Source organism: Cnephaeus nilssonii (assembly GCF_951640355.1).
Source record: "Cnephaeus nilssonii genome assembly, chromosome: 7".
Classification (NCBI taxonomy): Eukaryota; Metazoa; Chordata; class Mammalia; order Chiroptera; family Vespertilionidae; genus Cnephaeus; species Cnephaeus nilssonii.
The window spans coordinates 13885164-13909662 of record NC_137078.1 but is presented as its reverse complement, the minus strand read 5'-3'; the positions used below and the strand labels follow the sequence as shown (position 1 = coordinate 13909662).

The 24499-nt window shown below is 43.3% G+C and overlaps 1 protein-coding gene across 9 annotated transcripts in view; it reads right to left on the bottom strand.

Annotated features, from left to right (window-relative positions):
- FARS2 (phenylalanyl-tRNA synthetase 2, mitochondrial) overlaps nt 1-24499 on the bottom strand; it is a 572601-nt gene that overhangs the window by 435701 nt on the left and 112401 nt on the right. For all 9 annotated transcript variants that reach the window (XM_079777471.1, XM_079777466.1, XM_079777467.1 and 6 more), the window contains one exon: nt 2452-3086. In XM_079777471.1, coding sequence (XP_079633597.1) covers nt 2452-3081 — 630 coding nt within the window. In that variant the 5' untranslated portion in view covers nt 3082-3086. The remainder of the gene's footprint in view (nt 1-2451; nt 3087-24499) is intronic.

Sequence of the window (24499 nt, the reverse complement as noted above, 5' to 3'; positions counted from 1 at the left end):
ACCTAATAAGGTTAGGTCAGACTTAGAACCAACACTTTCGTTACAGCCAGGAATTAAAAAACCACCTCCCTTCTCTCCCCGACACCATTCTTGGATCTGAAGCACTCAGTGATGGGCAACCTTTTGAGCTTGGTGTGTCAAACTTTGCCAAAAAACTGAGCATAACTCGGGTAGTGTGTCACTTTGAGGAAAAAACATTATTTCACAAATGTTTCATCCTCGGCATGCGGCCACCTCAGCGTCCACGTGTCATCAGAAATGGCTACGCGTGTCAGTGCTGACACGCGTGTCATAGGTTCGCCATCACTGATAGGTAATAAGCAGGTCCTGCTCACAAAACAGCTCCATAAAAAGCAACAGAATACAGTGGAATCGGCAATGAACTGAGTTAAGTTTTAGCTCTGCAACCAATGGGTTGGGTAACCTTGGATAAGCCATTGAATTTTCCAGAATTTCAGATTCCTTGTAGTTGAAGTGGAAATAATCTATCTGACAAGGTTTTTATTAAGAAGAGTAAATGAAACAATGAACATGGAAGTACTTTATTAAAGTATAACTTGGATACAAACATATATATGTGTATTTTTTTAAACTATAAGACAGAATACACAGTAGCATCAGGTTACCTTAGCCACGCCTACTACCGACTAAGTTGGACTGGACCCAAAACAAATATGGCACAAGATAAGAATTAACTTTCTACTATTCCTCCTATTTTCCACCTTCTAAAGCAGCCTTGATTTTTCCTCCAATAAATGCTAGTGTATGTCCTGCAGCTTCCACTGCCACTTGCACGGCCTGCAGGCTGACAAATCAGAGCACTCCCCTCTTTTATTTCTCTAATGAGGTAGGCTGGGCTAAGTACCTGCCCGTGGCTATGACTTAGACATCGTATTACTGGCATCACATCCGCTCTAGCACATTAATTACAGGTGACATTCTATCACTTGGTCATATTTACCATATTTTGATCTGTCTTTGTTAATTTCCTTTTCATTTCATAATAAATCTATATCCTTATTAATAGTTATTATTCCTAATTGAGAAAGCAGCAATTCTAAGCAGTAAGGATGTTAATCTAAGATGCTCTGAGACCAAGTTTGGATAGCCTTTTTGCATACTTGTAAAAGTAACCTGTTGTCATATTAGTAGAGATTCACATGAAATTACACATCCTGAAGCAAACAGCTGTGTCCTACAACATGATGCTTAATACAACAGAGCCATGGTCACTATTAGCCTAAGGGTCTTATATTATTCCTTTTCATATCCAACAACCCATTTAGCTTGTGTGGGCAAGAGGGAGTTTTATGAAAATAATTATTCCTCTTGTTTCAATGAATGTGTTTGGAAGAAGTGCTAAAGTAGTAATAAAAATATTTCCTGTGTCTCATTTAATTCCATTTATTTCTTAAGAAAAACAGAGATGGTTTAAAAATATATGAATAAAAGACAAGTAGTATTGCAGATTTCTAGGAAATAGACTCAAGCTTTTAGGGATTTTCATAATTTGCACACACAAAAAAGGAGAAAAAAGAAAGGAAGACGTATCTTATACAATACACATAATATATTAAGATATGAGCTAATAGCTGAAATAAGTTGGGTCTTTTGAGAATGATCAGAATATCAGATTTTCTGCCCTAGCTGGTTTGACTGAGTAGACAGAGCATTGGCCTACCAACTGAAGAGTCCCGGGTTTGATTCCAGTCAAGGGCACATGCCCGGATTGTGGGCTCAATCCCCTGTAGGGGGTATGCATGAGGCAGCTGATCAATGATTCTCATCATTGATGTTTCTATCTCTCTTTCTCCCTCTCCTTTCCTCTCTGAAATCAATAAAAATATATTAAAAGAAAAAAAAGAATATCAGATTTTCTCATCAAAACAGTTCAATGCATCCAAACATATACTTCAAGAGCAGCAACAATTAAGACATCTCACAAAGAAAACAATGTAAAGCGTCCACAATTGTAAAGCAGAGGAGGTTAAGGAAAGAGCATGGGAACAAGAACAGTTTATAATCTAAACCAATAAATAGCCAGTCCCCTCTAGGGTAGGATAAGAAATGCAATAATCTCTAACGGTGTTAACTTCTACTAACTGAGAAGTAGCATAAACTTACCACAGGTTTCAGTGCTACATGTTTACCCACCTTGGATTGAGGGTAAATTTGAGCCACTGACTACTCATTCTTTAGAAGAAACTCAGAGAAAAACAGATCAGTATTAAAAGGAAAAGGACAGACAAGAGAAAACAAAAGCCTACCAATATCTGTAGTTACACAACAAGTCAGTCAAAAAATATCGAGGCCCGGCCTATACAAAAGATATCATCAAGGTTGGGTGATTCACAATTGCAAAGAATAACTGTTCTGGTTTCATTGAGATAAACTGTAGTGACCTCAACAAGACTATCCATGCCTTCAAACATGAAAACTCCCAAGACTCACCTGGTGCTTGGAGAAGAGCCGGACAGCCTCCAATTGGTGGAAAACTGGGTAGTGCTGGGAGTCGATCTGGTCACGCCTGTAAACATCACCCACCACCAGGAAGGCATCCAGCCCAGCATGCAGCAGGTCCCACTGGTGTGCAGAGGTGTGCGCTCGGAGCATGTGAGTCCGATTCAGGTAATAGTTGTCTCCCTTCTTCCTGCTGGGGTGATCAGCTGGGATGAGCAGGCTGTCAAAGTTCTGCCAGGTCGTGACCACCGGAGAAAAGTTGTCATAGACCGAGAACAGCGGAGTCCCAAAGCGGCCCACATATTGCTTGTAGAAGTGCTCCTTCACCCTCTCCTTGATCAGCCAAAGAGGGTGATGCTGCTGGTTGTGCAGATTTCTGCCAACTCTGGAGAGGACTTTCTGGGAGAGATTGCTGTAGTCATCCTGAGGGTAGGACTGACCCAACAGCTCCACCATACTACCTGGAGCTCCTCGGGCAGCAGACTCTGAAGTAGCAGGCCTGGAGCCCAAGGCCGGATGCCGGTGGCTTCTGGAGACACTACTTGCCGTCCTCACCAGGTAGACACGCACATGGGCAACTCTTCTGAGAGCTGAACAAACCATTGTGGGAACTTCTTTCATGGATTCTGGAAAGAGCACACATACAAAGCACAAGTTAAGATTCACTCTGAGGAAAGTAAATGTGTCTTTCTTGTCTCCCATAAGCTCCCCCACTGTCTAACCGACATCTTGGTTTCCTGCACCACCTCCTCCATGCAGACTGAAGATCCAGTTAAGAAAATCTGCCAACAGAGGCTTAATATTGACTGCTCTAAATCACAAGAATCTTGAACATCATTTTTAGATCCCTAACCTCTAGATGTCCATCTCTTGCCATTTAGATCCTTGGGATGAAGAAAATTTCTATTATCACGTCATGTCATGTTCTGAACCACTTGGGCTGAATTCAGACTTTAAATGTGACAAATTTATTTTGACTATAATCTAGAACCAATAAACTTCAGACGGATCATTTAAAAGACAGAACTTAGTTGAACCCTAGAAGGGTTTCACACTAAAGAAAGCACATGATTATATATACACCACTGAAGTATAGCGGAAGAGATAACAGCCATCCTGCACATTTCTGCCTTTCTCCCTCATAACTACAAAGTTCTACTTACCTGTGACAGAGCATGACTCTAGATTTTTTCAATATATTACAAAATGATATTAAAAACATTTTTGACATTTCAAATAAAATACACCACTGTAGGTGATGGATATTTTTATTTAATGTTTTTAAAAATAAAAATGGAAAACAAGGAAAATCACACCAAGTGATAGACTATACCGATGTACAGCTGAAATTATTTTTATAAATGCAAATCGTTCTTATTGTCACATCTGGTCATGTCATTTAAACAATACCATTGCAGCATCCCATCAATTACATTTTTGTTTTGTAAATGAGCAAGTTTCAAATATGCACCCACAATAAGCCAGAAGCAGGAATAAACTTACTTGAGAAGGGATTCAGAGCGGCCAGAAGACAAGAGCACTGACCAGATCTTTTTTTAAATAAATGCCTAGATCAGTAAGAGCACTGAATTTCACAGGTGAAAGTTCCCCAGCAGTCATCTAATGTAGGCTATTCAGGTCACAAAGGAGGTGACAAAGACCCAGCCACAGCTGACCAAACCCCAAGGTACTCAAAGAGAAAAGACAACATGAAAGGATTCTGAACCACTTAACAGAGCTTTCTATCCCCAGTGGTACAGAAGCAAGTTTTAAATTGACTCAGGGATCTCAGTTATAAAAATCTTTAGATGTGCTATCCCTATGTGCATAAAAAATTTACCATAGACTTAAATCACCCAAATCCATCTTCTACATTTTGGAATTTTTACCTATAGGACTACTTTAAAGCATATAACTATGTGGTTATTTTATATCAAGGGCCTTACAATCATACCAAGAAACTACATAACTTCTGGATATTAAGCTGCATTAGGAGAGATTTATATTGCTCCAAGTTGCCATAAAAACCATATCTAGTATGGACCCAGGCAGCACAGTTCATCCAATTCAAAAATGGAACTGAGAATATATAGCTCCAAGTAATATTAGAAGCTGTTCATAGCATCTTTGTCTGACACTGCTGTCATATGAGGAGGTTTCAAAGAAATCCAGGAACTCTCTCTGGATTTATTCATTTATGTAACTATTTTATCAGGATTGTTTCAAAAAGTGTTTTTGGCTCAGCTTCAATGGAAATGTGTCTTCCCATCTCTAGTGCTCAGTGGCTTGTCAATGCAGAAGATAGGAATTTTAAATATGCATGTGCCGTGCCTTATACATCTTAGCACAGTCAGACTGTTAAGTTGTTAGCTACCCAGTTCAGCACCCTTGGCGAGACACAAGAAAGTATTTCTTCCAGAGGCAAATGCTATTACACGAAGTTCATTAATCTTTTGGAAAAGGTGCTTTTGATGTACTTATTCATACATTACTGACTTCCCCTTCCTTCTCAGTTCATAGCTCCTCACACATCCAAACCTACTTCTGGGTTCTGCTCCCATAGATGGGTCCCATCCCTAAGTTCTTTCTTCTCTTCACCCTATCTCTCCACAGTTGAAGAAAGTTTCATTTTCTTGTCCTCATTTTCAGACGTTTTATCTACCCACTCAGCCTTGCATACATTCCTCCACTGTCATTTCTCCCCACCCAAAACAATTGTTTTTTTTTTATATTATCACTAGAGGCCTGGTGCACGAACTCGTGCACCAGTGGGGTCCCTCGGCCTAGCCTGTGGGATCGGGCCAAAACCGGCTCTCCGACATCCCCTGAGGGATCCCAGATTGCTAGAGGGCACAGGCCAGGCCAAGGGGCCTCATTGATGCACGACTGGGGCGGAGAGAGATGTGGGAGGTTGGTCAGCCGGAGAGGGACCGTGGGAGTGCTCTTGGGTGTGCCCAGTCCATCTAGCTCAGTCCCAATCAGCCGGACCCCAGCAGCAAGCTAACCTACAGGTTGCAGTGTCTGCCCCCTGGTGGTCAGTGCATGTCATAGCAAGTGGTTGGGCGCCTTAGCATATCATTAGCATATTATGCTTTGATTGGTTGAACAGTCGACTGGACAACTGAACACTTGGCATATTAGGCTTTTATTATATAGGATCTTTTACAGAGAGAGAATAATGACTGATAGCTTTCCCACTTCCATCTGAAAAGTAAATTCTTTTCTTTTTGCCTTTGTCAAGTTTTTGTATAAGAACTAGTTTATCTGGAAAATACAGGAGACCCAAGAAGACAATACCAGCACTAACAGCTATCTTCTACTGGTACAACAGTCTTCCATGCCATTCTTTCAACTGCTCTGTTAAGTAAGCATCATTCTTACCATTTGACAAAAAAATCAAATACATCTTGTAACTTAAAAAAACTCATACACCTACCCGTGGACAAAGTTCAAAATTCTGGGCAATTCAAGTACTTCTCAATGAAAAAGGTCCACAGACCCAATGCCATTAAATTCAAATTACATCTTTTAAATGATCTATCCTAACATCCCTTATCTGAGCAATGTATTTTATACATCAATGCACTTTAAATACATAAATAAATACATAATTGAATAAACCAAATAAAACACATTAGCTTAGATGATAGAAATTAAATACCATTTAACTCAGGACCCGAAGGCCAAACCTGCCCATGTCCTGTTTTTGTAAATAAATTTTATTGGAACCTAGCCATGCCCATTTGTTTACATATTGTCTGTGAGGGCTTTTCCACTACAGAGTCAGAGCTGAATAGTTGCCACAGACTGTATGGCCCACAGGCCTAAAATACTTATGATCTTGTCTTTCACAGAAAAGGTTTGCTGAGCCCTGTTTTAGCTTCATAGTTACCTTTTTTGTGTGTGTATCTAATGAGAGTGCCTGAAATCTACTTAGTAAATATCCTGTATTAATGCAGTATTATCAAGTGTAGTCCTCTAAAAAGTTCTTCCACACTATTAACCTTTTGCACTCGGATGTCGAGATTAAAATTACTCTTTGAATGTATCAATAATTTGAAATATAAGAAAATCCAAATAAATAAGTTTGTATGAAAAGAAACTCCGGTTTTTTATTCTACTGCCGCGCTTTGTAAAATCTGGGGTATTTAAAAAATTAAATCCCGAGTAGAATAAAGGAATCGAGAAATAAGCAAGCGAGTGCAAAGGGTTAAGCATATCTTCCACTCACAAACATATGTAGTAGTTTATAGAGCCACTAAAAGTTACAATAGTACAAATGTGGATACTAAATGTGCTAACACTGGTAGAGAAGAGACAGTGAGACAAATAGTGAGAAGAATTGACACAACAAATGGGCAAAAATTACACTTAGCAGAAATATCCATGTGGATGTGATGCAAAGCCAGCCAGTTAGGCACTGTGTATTATCCTTGAAAACATTAATTGACCTTTCTGGCCCTTAAGTTTCTCCTGTATAAAATATAGATAGTAATACCTACCTCATAGTACAAGGATTAAACTTGATCCTGTTCTTAATGCATTGAACTTATTGCCCAATTGAGGGCCTAATTTTAATTGTTTTTAATTTTATTTAATTTTAATTTTAACTTAAATTGCTACATGTGTCTAGGCGCTACCATATTAGACAGGGAAGATCTAGACCTTCATATAAGAAAAATGAGAATACTATACCCAAAACAATCAAAACAAATTCCTGAGATTTTATCTACCATAATGACTAGAACTAGTAAAATAAAGAAATGTTTGTTGTGAGAATACATTTTCTAAATGTTTAAAAAGTCTTTCCTTTCTATCTCCCTCAGTCTTGTATGTAAAGGAGAAACAAAGCAATGAATAGACTCTAATAGTCTGGTAATTTCTCTTAAGTGCAATTAGCTTACTTGAAAGGGCCATGGTAAGCAAACATGACCCACATACAGACACAACCATAGAAAAGATCAGGCATACTCCATTAACCTCCAGATACAGTACTTAAAAACAGTTTCTACCAAAAAACTTAAACTTGACTCAGTCAACAAACAGTTTACACATTTTACATGTAATGGTGAGGCAATAGCCAACTTCCATTAATTTCTATCTGTACTAATAATAGAGGAATATGCAAATTGTCCGGGATGCCATCACAGTAACAGTAACGACCGAACAGCAGGCTGCGTGGGGCGACCAGGCCAGCAGGGGGGGGGCAGTTTGGGGTGACCTGGCCAGTGGGGGGGGGGGGTGAAGGGGCGACCAGGCTGGCAGGAGGGACAGTTAGGGGCAACCAGGACAGTGGGGGTGAGGGGGGTGGTAGTTGGGGGAGACCAGGCCGGCAGAGGGGCAGTGAGGAGCGATCAGGCCAGCAGGCAGAGGTGGTTAGGGGTGATCAGGCAGGCAGGCAGATGAGCAGTTAGGAGCCAGCAGTCCCGGATTGTGAGAGAGATGTCCGACTGCCGGTTTAGGCCCCGGACATCCCCCGAGGGGGTCCCGGATTGGAGAGGGTGCAGGCTGGGCTGAGGGGCCACCCCTCCCCGTGCACAAATTTCGTGCACCGGGCCTCTAGTATATATATAAAACCCTAATATGCAAATAGACCAAACAGCAGGACAACTTAACAACCGGTCACTATGACACACACTGACCATCAGGGGGCACATGAAGAACATGATGGGTGTCAGCAGCTGGCGACAGAGCGTGGAACATGGTGGGCGTCGGCTGTGGTGGGATGGTGGAGCAAGTGAGCAGGGATGCCAGACCAAGGCGGGGCACTGGTTACTGTCATCATGACGAGCCTCTGGTGGTTACTGAAAATTCTTTGCTCCTGCATGCCGCCATCCTGCCCAGCGCTCACACCTGCTGCAGGCACTGGCCCCACTTGCACCCGCTGCCGGCATTCAGCGCTGGCCCCAATCGCCCCTCAGGGCTTTTCCACCTTCCCCTGGTCCTAAGGAGCAATCAGGCCAGCAGCCACCTCTCGCACCCGCTGCCGGCGCTGGAGCCGCTGCCGGCCCTGCTCGCACCCACAGCTGGTGCCAGAGCCACCGCTCTCACCGGCTGCCAGTACCCAGCACCAGTCTCAATCACTCGGTGCTGTCAGCAGGTGCAAGCAGCGGCTGCCGGCCCAATCGCCCCTGAGGTCTTCTCCAGGGCAGCAGCCGCCACTCGCACCCACTGATGGCACCAGCCCCGCTCGCATCCGCTGCTGGTGATGGCTGCAATCACTCCGTGCCATCAGCACGTGGGAGCGGTGGCAGCGGGAGCGGGGATGCCGGCAGACAGGGCACCGGGGCCCATGGCAGGAGGGGCCAGGCAGGGGTGCGAGACCCTCTCCTGTGCCAAACGCAGTCTCGCAGCCCACAGTTCCTTTCAAGGTGCGTGAATTCATGCACTGGGCCCCTAGTTTATTCATAAAAGGTCAAGGTAAGAGACAGTTCCTTATATTAATGATGGGAGTGTTACTGATGCAACCTTTCTAGAAAGCAATTCAGCACTATCCAAAGACTTAAAACTGTTCATACCCTTTGACAGGGTAATTATCCTTCTAGGAATTTATCACAAGGAAATTATGTAAAAGAAGAAAGAAGTTATACACAGGAAGTTCCATTACAGTATGACTTATAATAGAAAAAATCACAAATAACATAAACATTCCTAACAAAGGAATGATTAAGTAAATTACAGAACCATAAAAAAGTATGCACTCATCAAGTATGATTGCAAAGAGTTTTAATGCTATAACTATATACTTAGAAAGTGATAAATAGTATATAAAATTAGTATGTATGATATTATTTTAACCATGTAAGTATGTATCTGCCTATAAATACATGCATACTATATTTAGAAACCCTGGGAAGAACTATGTAAGATTTAATAGCTATTATCCCTAGTCCTTATTTTCTATTTTATACCTTTATATATCTAAAGATAGATATCTATTACATTTTAAATTAAATTTTTATTTTAAATAATTGAGTTATTGTTATAAGAAAAAGTTACTTAAAAATTATGTGCCCAGTTGAGCTGTAGACAATTTTATGGCCTGTATTAAACACACTTATAATTATATCAAGAATAAATGCCAGTATAAATATAAATTGCTGTAGATAGTTTAATTAGTTGTATTCAGTGACAAGCTAAATAATTATCCTATACTAGAGGCCCGGTGCACAAAATTCGTGCACTGGGGGGGGGGTGTGTCCCCCAGCCTGGCCTGTGCCCTCTCACAGTGCGGGAGCCCCACGATCGATCACCCCAAAGAGGTAGTCCCCACCAACCCATCCGGGGCTCCTCAATGAATTGCCCCAAAGAGGTAGACCAGAGCCGGCGGTCCCATGGCGGGACCCCCAGGCCTGGCCACGCAGAGCAGCTGCCGAGCCCCGCCTCCGTGCTGCACATGCAGCGTCAAGTCCCCACACACCCGCGCATGCCCACTGTGCATGCAGCCTTCTGGTGATGGATTGTGGGACTGTGATGGCGTGAGGGCATCACGGCATAGGGCATGACAACCACCGAGGCTATTATTAGTATAGATAATAAAACCTTAATATGCAAATCGACTGAATGGCAGAACGACCAATTGCTATGATGTGCACTGACCACTAGGGGGCAGATACTCAATGCACCAACCAGGGCAGCTCCTGTGTTGAGCATCTGCCCTCCAAGAGGGAGGTGACTGGCAGCGGCAATCGGGGGACGGGTGCCAGTGGGGTACCCTGATCGCCCCGCCCCCCGCATCGGTCAGGCATAGGGACCCTACCCTAGATATTGGGAACAGTCTCTTAGATTAAAAATTAAAACCTGGCAAGGCTACTCTAACACTGAAAAAACAGGATGATGCAGCGATGACATGCATGGACTCTGGCTTGCACAGTTTGTGGTCAGCCCTGATTTTGACACTTATAACTGTGTGACAAAGCCAATTACTTAACTTCTCTCTGCTTCAGTTTTTCCAACCATAAGATGGGGGAAATGGTACTATTGCCTCAGAAGGATCATGTTATGTACTACTTTTTATAACCAGGGCAAAAAAAGTAGCTGTCCATACAACAGCAAGATGCCTTTCACCTGTATGGAAAGTATGGTCACTGGTGCATGTAGCGTCCCAGGTTGCGAGAGGGATGTCTGACTGCTGGTTTAGGCCTGACATCCCCTGACGGGTCCCAGATTGCAAGAGGACACAGGCCGGGCTGAGGGACCCCCCCACCCCGGCGTGCATGAATTTCATGTACCAGGCCTCTAGTTTTATATGAAGAGATTCGTGCAATAGGCCTTCCTTCCCTTGGCTTCCAGCACCGGTTTTCCTCTGGCACCCAGGACCCAGGCCTCCGCTCGGGCCAGAGTCTGCCTTCTTTGTCTTTGCTGCAGACTCCACCCGGAGTCTGCCATCTTCGCTGCAGACTGCCGTCTTCATCTTCGCTGCAGACTCCGGCCAGAGTCTGCTGTCTTCGTCTTCGCTTGCAGACTCCAGTCTTGTCTTTGCTGCGGCACTCCGCTCCTGTAGATCCCTTCGGCCCCCGCTCTCCCTCTAATAACAGGCGTCCTGCCCTGCCTGGCCACTCCGCGCCTGGATCAGCTGGGCGGCCGCCATCTTTGGCCTTCTTCTTTCTTTTTTTTAAAATATATTTTATTGATTTTTTTACAGAGAGGAAGGGAGAGGGATAGAGAGCTAGAAACATCGATGAGAAACATCGACCAGCTGCCTCCTGCACACCCCCTACCGGGGATGTGCCCGCAACCAATGTACATGCCCTTGACCGGAATCGAACCTGGGACCTTTCAGTCCGCAGACCGACGCTCTATCCACTGAGCCAAACTGGTTTCGGCCATCTTTGGCCTTCTAATTTGCATACTCACTCTGATTTGCTGTGGGCATAGCAGAGTTATGGTCAATTTACATGTTTGTCTATTATTAGATAAGATGCAGGTGGAATGCTTGGCATATAAAAAACATCTTTGCCTTTCCAATTTTATTGCCCTAGCTATAAATCAACTATCCTAAGTATAATGCCAATCACTCAATGGTTTTTTCCCAAGATAGTCACATTTTCTAGGAATTGATAATTATCAGATCCTATACAAATAAATGCTTTTCAATTATACCCATTAATGAAGTTTTTAATACATGTAAAAGTTAAAATTTTACATTGTATTTTAATTAAATTTTTTTCCTTATTTCTAAGAAAATAATACTTAGTTCAAATTAAGTTGAACTAAGCTAAAACCTATGCCACTTATGCAACTCATTGTAGGGGGCTGCCAGAGGATCTCAGAAAAGTAAGGTAGTATTGCTATACATCACGGTAATCATCAGCTTCACTCTGGACACCTAATGATGGGCCTGAAACATTTTTCTCAAATCTTGGCAGCACTAATACCTGGCTTGCTCCTGCCTACTGTCTCTTTAACATGGGTTTTTATCTAAGTAGGTTCTCCTCAATTGAGCCACCCCTTGCTTACTATTATTACTATACACTCAATGTTCAAGGTCAGGAGTTAACTGTTGACACATTTTCCACTACCATGCTTTTATGGGAATTTTTCACCAGCTCTGATGTGTGTTTTCTAACACCACCAAGCAATTATCAGCAGACACCAGATAGGTGACCTACAATTTAATTCAATTCTGCACTATCTACCTAAAGATAGCTTTGGAATCCACAAGTTAAGGGCTCAGCCCAAGAGACTGTCCTCTCTTCCCCCTTCAGATGCCAATCACAAGTCCAAACGATGACTGCCTATAAATCAGAGGTGCCCCCTCCTTGGCTCAATTAATTTGCTAAAGTGGCCCACACAACTCAGGAAAACATTTTACTTACTATATTACTAGTTTATTACAAAAAAGATACAACTCAAGAACTAGCTAAAAGAGATGCTTAAGACAAGGTATTTGGGAAGGTATGGCGCTTCCATACCCTCTCTGGGCACACCCCTCTCCCAGCACCTCCATGTGTTCACCAACCGGGAAGTTCTCTGAACCATGTTCTGTTAGATTTTTATGGAGGCTTAATTACCAAGGCATGATATATTAAATCATTGGCCATTAGTGACTGAGTTCACTTTCTAGTCCCTCTATCCTTCCCTATTGGTCTGGTTGGTTCCCCTGGCAAGCAGTCCTCATCCTCAGATTATCTAGGGGGTTGGCCAAAAATCACCTCATTAACATAAACTCAGGTGTGGTAGAAAAGGGCTTGTTCATATAAATAATAAGACATCTATTTCACCTTCTGCCTCTGCAGGTTTTTCAGGAACTGGAAACAAAATTAAATGTTATAACAAAAAAAATGCTCCTATAAGTTACAATTACAAGAGTTACAATTACAATTAGAAATTACAAGTTGTTTTAAGAGCTTGTGCTAGAAACAACGGACAAAAACCGAAATATATTTTTTAAAATATATTTTTATTGATTTCAGAGAAGAAGGAAGAGGGAAAGAGAGATAGAAACATCCATGATGAGAATCATGGATCAGCTGCCTCCTACAAGTCCCCCACTGGGGATCGAGCCCAGACCGGAATCAAACCTGAGACCTTTCAGTTCGCAGGCTGATGCTCTATCCACTGAGACAAACCGGCTAGGGCCCAAATGTATTTTTTATAATATAAATCACATTATCACATGTGTTCATAAAGTCACCATCATCATCATCATCATCACTTTCCTTCTTGTGTTTGTCTGAATTTAATACCATTTCAGCAAATTTGCCTCAGTCAAGGAATGGACATTATCAATATCAACATTTATTAAACTTAATTACTACTCCAGCTGATCAGCTTCTGCCATAAGAAGTGTTCCATAATCTTTTCGTTAGTAACATGAGATCCTTTCCCTGGCTTCTTTGCAGGTTCACTTTTGATCATTACTGTAGTCCAAAGTCAGTGCCAAGCATTCGTTGGTGTCAATTAATCAACCTCATTTCAAGCAATAGCAACTGCACAAATAGCTTTTTTTTTTTTTGAGTGCTGACTCCCCAACCTTCTCCACACAAAAGCCTAACATGATTCTACAATTTGAAAAAGCACTCAGACAGGAGAGAGAGATAGCAACAGAGATACAGAGAAACAAAGAGACAGAGAGATATGCAGGTACTTGAGGTAGGAAGCAGAGTCAAGAGGAACTGTTCCTCAAACTTACAGGTAAAATCCAGAGTGACTGAGCAGATACAGGATACTAAGCAGTGATAGTGTTTGCTGACAGGGGAGTTACTTAACCTCTGCATTTGGGTTCCCTCATCCTTAAAATGGGAAATATGATAGCTCCTACCTCATAATGGAAATGTGAGGATTAATGACAACGTATCTGTAGTACTTAAAAGAGTCTTTAATCTTTATCTAATATTTTTATTTTTTTATTTTTTGTCCAACTACTCTTAAGGTAGTTTTGCCCTTAATCAGTATCTTTGCAAATCTCTCTAGGGCTTTCTCATTTTTCCTAATGCCATTTCTTTTCTTTTTTTGTTTTTCTCACTCATCCCCCTCTCTCCTTTGGAAAAATATTAGTTTGTTCTCTATATCTATGGATCTGTTTCTGTTTTGTTTATTCATTTGTTTTGTTGTTGTTTTAAGATTCCACATGTAACTGAGTCACAAGGTATTTGTCTTTCTCTGTCTGACTTACTTCACTTAGCATAATACCCACTAGGTCCATGCATGTCACCACATATGGCAAGATTTCATTCTTTTTATTACTGAGTAATATATATATCATATCTTATTTATCCATCTTGGCTACTAAAAGTAATACTGCAATGAACACAGGGGTGCACATACCTTTTTGAATTCGTGTTTTTGTTTTCTTTGAATAAATACCCAGAAATGGAATTGCTGGGTCATATATGAATAGCATTTTTAAGGCTGAGTTCTTTCAGAAGGTTTTGGAACCTGAGGCATCTATTAACTAAAGCAAACATGCAGTTTTGTTCTAATTTTTAATATGTGTATACTTGTTCTTCAGGAGGCATAAAATTCCTTGACCACCAGGCTTTATTATAAATGTCAAACTGTTGGATAGGTAAATGTCAAAAACATTCATTTTCATAAGGAGTAGAAAACAACAACATTCCACTTTTCTTCCAGTCTAGTTTATCATTAGTGAACTGTATTGAAGGTACAAAGAACTGATCAGAAAATATTTCTCTGATTACCTCTGCTTTGTTATATAAACAATAATGCCTAACTAAACTGTATGTACCTTTCAAACCTTGAACTGAGTCCCCCCGCCCCATTTTCTGACAACATGATCTATAATGTGCCTGCAACACTGACATATCCAAGAAGAGTCAGCCCAGCCCTAACCGGTTTGGCTCAGTGGATAGAGCGTCGGCCTGCAGACTGAAAGGTCACAGGTTCGATTCCAGTCAAGGGCATGTACCTTGGTTGCGGGCATATCCCCAGTAGGAGGTGTGCAGGAGGAAGCTGATCAATGTTTCTCTCTCATTGATGTTTCTAACTCTGTATCCCTCTCCCTTCCTCTCTGTTAAAAAATCAATAAAATATATATTTAAAAAAAAAAAAAAAGAGTCAGCCCATGGTTAGCATCCTTAACACCAGTTGGTGCTTTCTCATTGGTCATCCTTAATGTTTCTAGAAACCTAGTCCTGGTATAATGCTATTTCATCTACAGTGCAAATCTATTCAATGAATATTATCTTAGCAAATTCATCAATATGATTTTCAAACTAGCTTCTAATGAACAAATCTTTTCACTGAAGGCTTTTGGATACTTAATACCATGAAGCTTCTCAAATTTCTGCAACCAATCTCTAAATATTTATATTTGCCTTTGACAGTTTTTTTTATGTTATGTTCTAAGTTATTTTATAACCAATAAATCACACTTTGAATTTTTCACTGTCTAATCCTATTAATGAGGTCAACATCTGCACTTTTTTTGGCTATGTAATACTTTCCTTTCTGTCACTAATTGTTGGTCATCACTGTCCATGTAAAAATTCCACAACTTGCCTTTCTGTTTCGTTAGGTGGTATATGGTGGGGTGCCTTCATATATAAAACTAGAGGCCCGATGCATGAAAATTCGTGCAAGAATAGGCCTTCCTTCCCCCAGCTGCCAGCACCGACTTCCCTCCAGCACACGGGACCCGGGCTTCCCTCCTCCCACTGTCAGCAGGCACCTGGGACCACGGCTGGCTTCGCCCAGGCAGCCCACAGGCACTTGGGACCATGGCTGGCTTCACCTGGGCCCCAGCTTCGTCAGGAAGGACGTCCGGAATGACGTCCAGAAGATGTCTGGTCTAATTAGCATATTATCCTTTTATTACTATAGATACTTCACAGATATGCCACAATCAGGTTTACAATAATTTTATTATATGTGCTATTGATAATAATAGACACTTCCAGTTCTTTGACAGTGCAGGGCCCAGGGCAGGCCACCCCAAAATATCCCACAGTGGTATAATGATTACTTTAAGTAAAGTTACTTGACAAAGAGCTGGAGCCAGAGGGCACACAGACCCTCCCTTGTCTCCTTGAATGTAGGAAATAAGTCTCCTCTGTGGAAGGTGCCCCCTTACTCCAAGGGGGAGAGGCACTCTATTAGCTCAAGTTAAGAAATACAGGATCAAAAGAGCCTATATAAACAAACTTTGTTTCCTCTTTGCTAATTTACTACCCAAGCCCAAACTTTGTTTGGATTCCTCACTAATGAATTCCCAAGCCTTGCTTAGATTCCTTATTAATGAACACTTTTTTTCTTGTCCTGTCAATTCTTCTCAGATTTATTATTTCTTTGTTTAAAGGGTATAAAAAGTTGGCTAGTTCATCATTTCAGAGAGCATACTTTATGATTCTCATGTATTAAATAGTTTTTTCTCTTGTTAATCTGGTCTTATGTCCATTTTATTATTTGTCCAACTCTAAGAACTTAAGAAAAGTATCCCTAATAATAATTATGCACAGGGCTGTTTCTCTTTTATTTCTAACATTTGCAAAATGCAATTAAATTCACTTACACACAAAAGCAACAAAATATCAGGAATCAACAAAGATTACCATGACCAGTACCATCACTGAAATAATTCACACAGAAAATCTGTTCAGTTTATGCTAACAAATGAGTTTTGTCACTACATTGTAGAGAGCGCCTGGGAAGGCACATGGGCATTTCTTTAATTATTGTCAGCTGAATCCAGTGGCTTTGGCAAAGCCACGTCCTGGAAACACGCTTTGCCAAAAGGCAAGAGTGTTGTCAGCTTGACCTTCAGCCCAGGTGCCAAGGGGTGGGTTTTGTTATTTAAATCCAGCCAAGCACCAGGAATGAATATGACTAGGGTCCACCCAAGAATGCACATAATCTCCTTTGTCTTGACTTTTAGTAAAACTTACTGTTTTTTGCTGTATAAAATAAACACACTGTATTGGCTCGGAGTCCCTTTCCCTGTCAGAGGACAGTGGTCCCACCCGGCCCAGGCTTTTTCCTTCTATCTCTGTGTCTGTCTCTTTCTCTCATTTTCTCAATCCCCAGCTGCCCCTACTCAGGAACTGGACCGCTCTCTATCCTCGCTGGACGCGGAAAGGAGAAAGTAAAAAACTAAGAGGAGTTACTGAGACACCCCAACTGGGTAGAGAAGGAAAAGCACGCAAGGGAGACATGAGGCAGCTTGCAGATAACCAATCACAAGATAATCTAAGGCAAAATTATTTGAAAGGACCAATCAGAAACTAACAAGCATATACAGGCAGTCTTCGGGTTAGGTAGAACTCGTGGCTACTTAAGCCATCTCCCATTTACAGTATTTATAAAAAAAAAGTTCTGTCATTTTGACATATGTACATATGTGCTTTATGTTTTTTATTATTTATTTACCACAAGTGAAGGTCAGGAATTGTTATCTTTCTTTTAAATTTTTTTTACTGTCTCACTTCATTACTGCTGTGTATGTGCTCCATGTGAGTGACGTAGGTGCTTATGTAGGTGGGTTCCGACTTACGGCGAAAATCACGTTAGGTCACACTTGTAGGAACAGATCTCCGACGTTAACCCGAGGACTGTCTGTATATAAAAAGCAAGTGCTTCCTTTTTCTCTCCCTTCCCCCTCCCGCACAGAGCACAAGGGAAACCTGTAGGGTGCACATCACCTGCTGCCCACGTGGCTTACGGCCATATGGGCCTCCACACATGGACTAATAGACTTTAATTAATGTAGATGCTGAACTACTCCTGATGGTAACAGGAAAAAAAAGCTCTGGACACTAGACTGCTCCTGAACCCCAAATGCACCCTTTCCAGCATTGGCTTTTCTCAATAAACTTCAATTCCATTAATCATTTTTTGTCCATGACTTCAGTCTTCGATTTCTAGGAGACAACAAACTTTAAACACCCACATATGGGTTTCATCAGTTTTCTGCTGGGAAACCTCTAACAGTCCACAATATTAAGCCTAGGCTACTTCACAACCCAATCACAAACTACCTCTGCTGCCCCTCTTTGCTTCTGTCCCAGGATACGTACCATGTTTCAGTTCTCTGGCACCTAGTATGTGTTGGGGAATAATCCCAGGAGTTTGAGTCCTTCCATAAGTAGCATTGTCTTTAATTCAGATATATCAATACTAGAAGCCCGGTGCACGAAATTCGTGCACGGCGGGGGGTTGTCCCTCAGCCCAGCCTGTACCCTCTCCAATCTGGGACTCCTGGAGGGATGTCCGACTGCCCGTTTAGGCCCGATCCTGCCTAAACGGGCAGTCGGACATCCCTCTCACAATCCAGGACTGCTGGCTCCCAACTGCTTGCCTGCCTGCCTTCCTGCTTGCCCCTAACCGCTTCTGCCTGCCAGCCTGATCACCCCCTAACCACTCCGCTGCCAGCCTGGTTGATGCTTAACTGCTCCCCTGCCAGCCTGTTTGCCCCCAACTTCCCTCCTCTGCCAGCCTGGTCACCCCTAACTGCCCTCTCCTGCAGGGTTGATCACCTCCAACTGCCCTCCCTTGCAAGCCTGGTCCCTCTCAACTGCCCTCCCTTGCAGGCCTGGTCCCTCACAACTGCCCTCCCTTGCAGGCCAGGTGCCTCCCAACTGCCCTCTCCTGCTGGCCATCTTGTAGTGGCCATCTTGTGTCCACATGGGGGCAGGATCTTTGACCACATGGAGGCAGCTATATTGTGTGTTGCAGTGATGATAAATCTGTATCTTAGTCTTTTATTAGATAGGATAGAGGCCTGGTACACAGGTGGGGGCCAGCTGGTTTGCCCTGAAGGGTGTCACAGATAAGGGTGGGGGTTCCCTTGGGGTGTGGGGCGGCCTGAGCGAGGGGCCTGTGGTGGTTTGCAGGCCGGCCACGCCCCCTGGCAACCCAAGCAGAGGCCCTGGTATCTGGAATTTATTTTCCTTCTACAATTGAAACTTCGTAGCCTGGGGCGGCAGCCATTTCTGGGGCAGCAGCCATTTCTGGGGCAGTTAATTCACCTTCTACAATTGAAACTTTGTAGCCTTAAGCGGGTGGGCCCGGCCAGGGTGTGTGGAAAGCTTTGCTTCCCCTGTTGCCGCCGGCAACCCTGGCCTGCTCTCTCAAGCTCCATTCTGCCGCCATTTGTTTGAATTTGTTTACCTTCTATAATTGAAACTTTGTAGCTTGAGTGGAGGCTTAGGCCTGCAACGGCTATGGAAAGCTTGGCTTCCTCTGTTACCTGGGAAACCTTGCTCTCTGTGGCTGTAGCCATCTTGGATTGGGGTTAATTTGCATACTCGCCCTGATTGGCTGGTGGGCGTGACTTGGCTGGTGGGCGTGGCTTATGTAGCGGAGTGATGGTTAATTTGCATATTACCATTTTATTAGAGAGGATAGGTATGTTAACAGGAGTATAAGAATGTTAATTACATGACAAAACAGTAATGGGATTCAATAATGTGGTTTCACCTTTCCTACCTCATAGGTGACATTAAACAGGAAAGAAATGCAACTTAATATATTGGAGAAATAAAATATATCATGTTGTGTTAGTAGAAGAAGCTGTTCTGAATTCAGGAAAATTTCTTTCAGTAATGAATACATTTTAAGAAAACTAAAAAGATTAGGCTACAGAATATTTTTTTGTATTTTTTTTAAATTAAGGTATTACATGTATCCTTATTCTCCCATTGCCCCCGCCTCCCCCCGCCGACTCATGCCCGCACCCCCGTGTTGTCAGGGTTCATTGGTTAGGCTTATATGCGTGTATACAAGTCCTTTGGTCGATCTCTCCCTCTTACCCCACCCTCCCCTACCTTCCCTCTGCGGTTTGACAGTCTGTTCGATGCTTCTATGTCGCTAGACCTATTTTGTTCATCAGTTTATGTTGTTCACTAGAGGCCCGGTGCACGAAATTCGTGCACTGGGGGAGGGTGTCCCTCAGCCCAACCTGCACAATCTCCAATCTGGGACCCCTTGGGGGATGTCTGACTGCCTCTTTAGGCCCGACAGGGATCGGGCCTAAAGAGGCAGTCAGACATCCCTTTCACAATCTGGGACTGCTGGCTCCCAACTGCTCGCCTGCCTGCCTGATTGCCCCTAACCACTTTTGCCTGCCAGCCTGATCACCCCCTAACTCAGTGATGGGCAACCTTTTGAGCTTAGTGTGTCAAACTTCGCCAAAAAACTGAGCATAACTCGGGTAGTGTGTCACTTTGAGGAAAAAACTAACTCCAAGACTCTAGTCGCAAATGTTTCATCCTCGGGAGCAGCAAATGTTTCATCCTCGGCATGCTGCCGCGTGTCATCAGAAATGGCTACGCCTGTCAGTGCTGACACGCATGCCATAGGTTCGCCATCACTGCCCTAACCACTGCCCTGCCAGCCTGATCGACGCCTAACTGCTCCCCTGCCAGCCAGATCATCTCCAACTGTTCTCCCCTGACAGCCCGGTCACCCCCAAATGCCCTCCCCTGCATATTCTCTCTTTATTAGATAGGGTTTTTTCTTTAATATATTGGACAACTCTAACTGGTTTGGCTCAGTGGATGGAGTGTCGGCCTACAGACTCAGGGTCCCGGGTTCGATTCCGGTCAAGGGCATGTACCTTGGTTGGGGGCACATACTGCAGGAGGCAGCTGATCGATGTTTCTCTCTCATAGATGTTTCTAGCCTCTATCCTTTTCCCTTCCTCTCTGTAAAAAATCAATAAAATTTATTTAAAAAAAACATATTGGACAGTGTATCTGCTGTGGTCTTGACAAAACAGTAAAAATGTAAACCCAAACTAAAAGAGTCATAAAATAAACTCCTTAAACAGGAATTTCATGAGACTTGGAAAGGTGATATCCTGTGGTTGTTTCTTCCTTTTTTTCTTCTCTTTCTTTTTCTTGATGTTTCATCTTTTGTCCTTTCTTACTTTTCTCCTTCTATTCCTTTTCTATCCTCTCTTTCTCTAAACTTTTCCTTTGGTGGCATCATCAGTACTTGACTCGCTCCCTGGGGTCGTCAGCGCCTCCCAGCCAGACACCCCGTGCTGCCTCTGGGAGGGGATGGCAGTGTGGGGTCGTGGGCGCCTTCCATCCAGACACCCCGTGATGCCTCTGGGAGGGGATGGCAGTGTGGGGTCATGGGCGCCTCCCAGCTGGACACCCCGTGCTGCCTCTGGGAGGGGATGGCAGTGTGGGGTCGTGGGTGCCTTCCATCCAGACACCCCGGGCTGCCTCTGGGAGGGGTTGGCGGCATGGGGTGGCGGGCGCCTCCCATACAGACACCCCGAGCTGCCTCTGGGAGGGGTTGACTGCGTGGGGTCATGGGCGCCTCCCAGCCAGACACCCCGGGCTGCCTCTGGGAGGGGATGGCAGTGTGGGCTCGTGGGCGCCTTCCATCCAGACACCCCGGGCTGCCTCTGGGAGGGGTTGGCGGCATGGGGTGGCGGGCGCCTCCCATACAGACACCCCGGGCTGCCTCTGGGAGGGGATGGCGGCATGGGGTCGAGGACGCCTCCCAGCTGGACACCCCGTGCTGCCTCTGGGAGGGGTTGGCGGCGTGGGGGCACGGATGCCTCCCATCCAGACTCCCGGGGCTGCCTCTGGGAGGGGTTGGCGGCTTGGGGGCGCAGATGCCTCCCATCCAGACACCCCGTGCTGCCTCTGGGAGGGGATGGCAGTGTGGGGTCGCGGGCGCCTCCCAGCCAGACACCCCGGGCTGCCTCTGGGAGGGGTTGGCAGCGTGGGGTGGCGGGCGCCTCCCATACTGACACCCTGGGCTGCCTCTGGAAGGGGTTGGCGGCGTGGGGTCACGGGCGCCTCCCAGCTGGACACCCCGGGCTGCCTCTGGGAGGGGATGGTGGTGTGGGGTCATGGACGCCTCCCAGCTGGACACTCGGGGCTGCCTCTGGGAGGGGTTGGCGGCGTGGGGACGTGGATGCCTCCGAGCCAGACACCCCAGGCTGCCTCTGGGAGGGGATGGCGGCGTGGGGGCGCGGATGCCTCCCAGCCAGACACCCCGGGCTGCCTCTGGGAGGGGTTGGCGGCATGGGGTCTCGGGCACCTCCCAGCCAGACACCCCGTGCTGCCTCTGGGAGGCGATGGCGGCGTGGGAAACAGACACCTCCCAGCTGGACACCCCGGCTGCCCGGCTCTCAGCGGCAGCCCTCCCTGGGACTGGGGGACTCGGGCGGGGCTGAGAGTACTGATTGCCGCCATCTAGTGGCTATGGGGGCCGCCATTTTGTCGTGGAGGTACGGTTAATTTGCATACTACTCTATTATTAGATAGGATTATATTCCATAAATGAGTGAGATCATGTGATATTTATCTTTCTCTGACTGGCTTATTCTGCTTAGCGTACTGCTCTCCAGTTCCATCCATGCTGTTGCAAATGGTAAGAATTCCTTCTTTTTTTATAGCAACGTAGTATTCCATTGTGTAGATGTACTACACTTTTTAATCCACTCATCTGCTTATGGGTACTTAGGCTGTTTCCAAATCGTAGCTATGGTGAATTGTGCTGCTATGAACATAGGGGTGCATATATCCTTTCTGATTGGTGTTTCTAGTTTCTTGGGATACATTCCTAGAAGTGGGATCACTGGGTCAAATGGAAGTTCCATTTTTAGTTTTTTGAGGAAACTCCATACTGTTCTCCACAGAGGCTGAACCAGTCTGCATTCCACCACTTAAACACAAATTCTTCTTCTTCACAGCAGCTGTGTACCTAACTCCTAGAAATAATTGTAGACTCTGATAACAACAACCTTGTTTTTCTACCATAAGTACTTTAGCAGAGAATAAAGTGAATAAATTATTTTCTCTAAGGATTCATTAAGATGTGTTTTTCTGATTGATTCTGGAGCATATAAGTAACAAAAAGAAACCCCCCAAGGCAGGAACCTGCAGCTCCAGCACACAAGAGGGTCTACAGCTCAGAAATACCAGCAGCTCCTGACCATTCACAAAATTTCTTGGAATGTAAATAAATTAATGTAAGTAATGTTTATCTCAAATTACTATTTATCCATCATTGATTTCAACAACATATTTTAAGGCATGGCTCAAAGTCACCAGCAAGAAATTGGCACTGAGCTTCTGCCTGGGACACATGGGTTCCACAAGTTGGCAAAGGCCCAGTGGTGATATAAATGAGTACACCATTTGTAAAGACAATTATGCAAGAACTTGGCAGCTGCACATAGAGGGCAAGCCCAGAGAAAGACAGTGCCAGAGTATACAGATCAGAGAGCCAGAGAAATTCCTTAACATGTCAATCTTCTTTTGTAATAGTTACCTTTTGGGTAGATAATATCTTTTGTTTAAATTAAGTGTAAGTGGGAAAAAAGAGCAGGGAAAACAACTCTAAACACAATCATTATTTGAATATAGAATGCCATGTTCCCATTCAGAACAGATGTCTTTTCATCACTATTAATTCAGTTGAGAAATGACTATCATAACTAGTCTTTGCTAAGAAATGCCATATTTTTAAGAATGAAAAATTTGAAAATGTCCTGTCATACCAGAAGCTTCTTAATTGTCAAGAATAGAGGAATACTCAAGAGAAATGTATCTTGTGATGGACACAAAAATAAATGGAAAACTACAACTTGAAAAAAAAAATTTTTAAAACACACAAGTCATTATACCCAGTTCCAAGAGAAATCAGTTTTGCTGTCATATGCCCAAAGGTTAAAATCTGTAATTAAACAAATGCATGACGGAATGACTGCAGACCAAAGACCCTCCAAAATTAATTTGAAGATTGATTAATAAGTATCTAAAGATATCATCATATTGGAATTATAGGTGGACTGGACTCCCAACCACACTTTCACCCTGTCACTTAATATATAATCAGTTTTAAATTAAGCTCATGTTACCAAAATCCTTTAGTATCAATGAATCTTTCCTAAATATGCCAGGGGGAAAAATTCCTTTCAATGCATGTATAAGTAAATCACACCACACACACACACACACACACACACACACACACACACACACACACACAATAAAAATACCAAATTCATCCTTTACTTTTTACCATCACATCAAAGTCAAAAGAAACATCAAAACTGCTAAACTCAACTTAGGTCAACCTACTAGTCCTCAACTATTTTTGTTTTTAATGAAAGGTATTTATTATAGTTCTATATATTTCATATTTGGAGAATGACATAATTAATTATCCCCTAAATTCAGTATTTAAATTAATTGTATAATAACCTTATTAATATATATGTGCATAACAGTCTTAAAATAAAAAATATTCAGCTAATGAAAAAAATAAAGTTTTCACCCATTAATAATTTAGTAAGCTAGGTGACTATGGCAAGTAAAATTAAAAATTGTTTTAAATCATTAAACTGCATATTAAAAACTATTTTAGGCAATTAGAAATATTACTTTATATAGAAGAAACAGCCTCCAGGTTATAAATTCTTTTTCTCCTAAATAAACTTATTTTATCTAAGATTCTTCAAATAAAGTCACTCTATATTAAGTCCTGGATTCTCGGCTACAGTGGAGTGGAGAAAAGAGTAAATGACAGCACACAGAAACCTCGCCAGTCCTTAGTTTGCACAATTATTAATTAGAGCCTAAAAGCCTTAACCTTTTGCACTCGGATGTCGAGT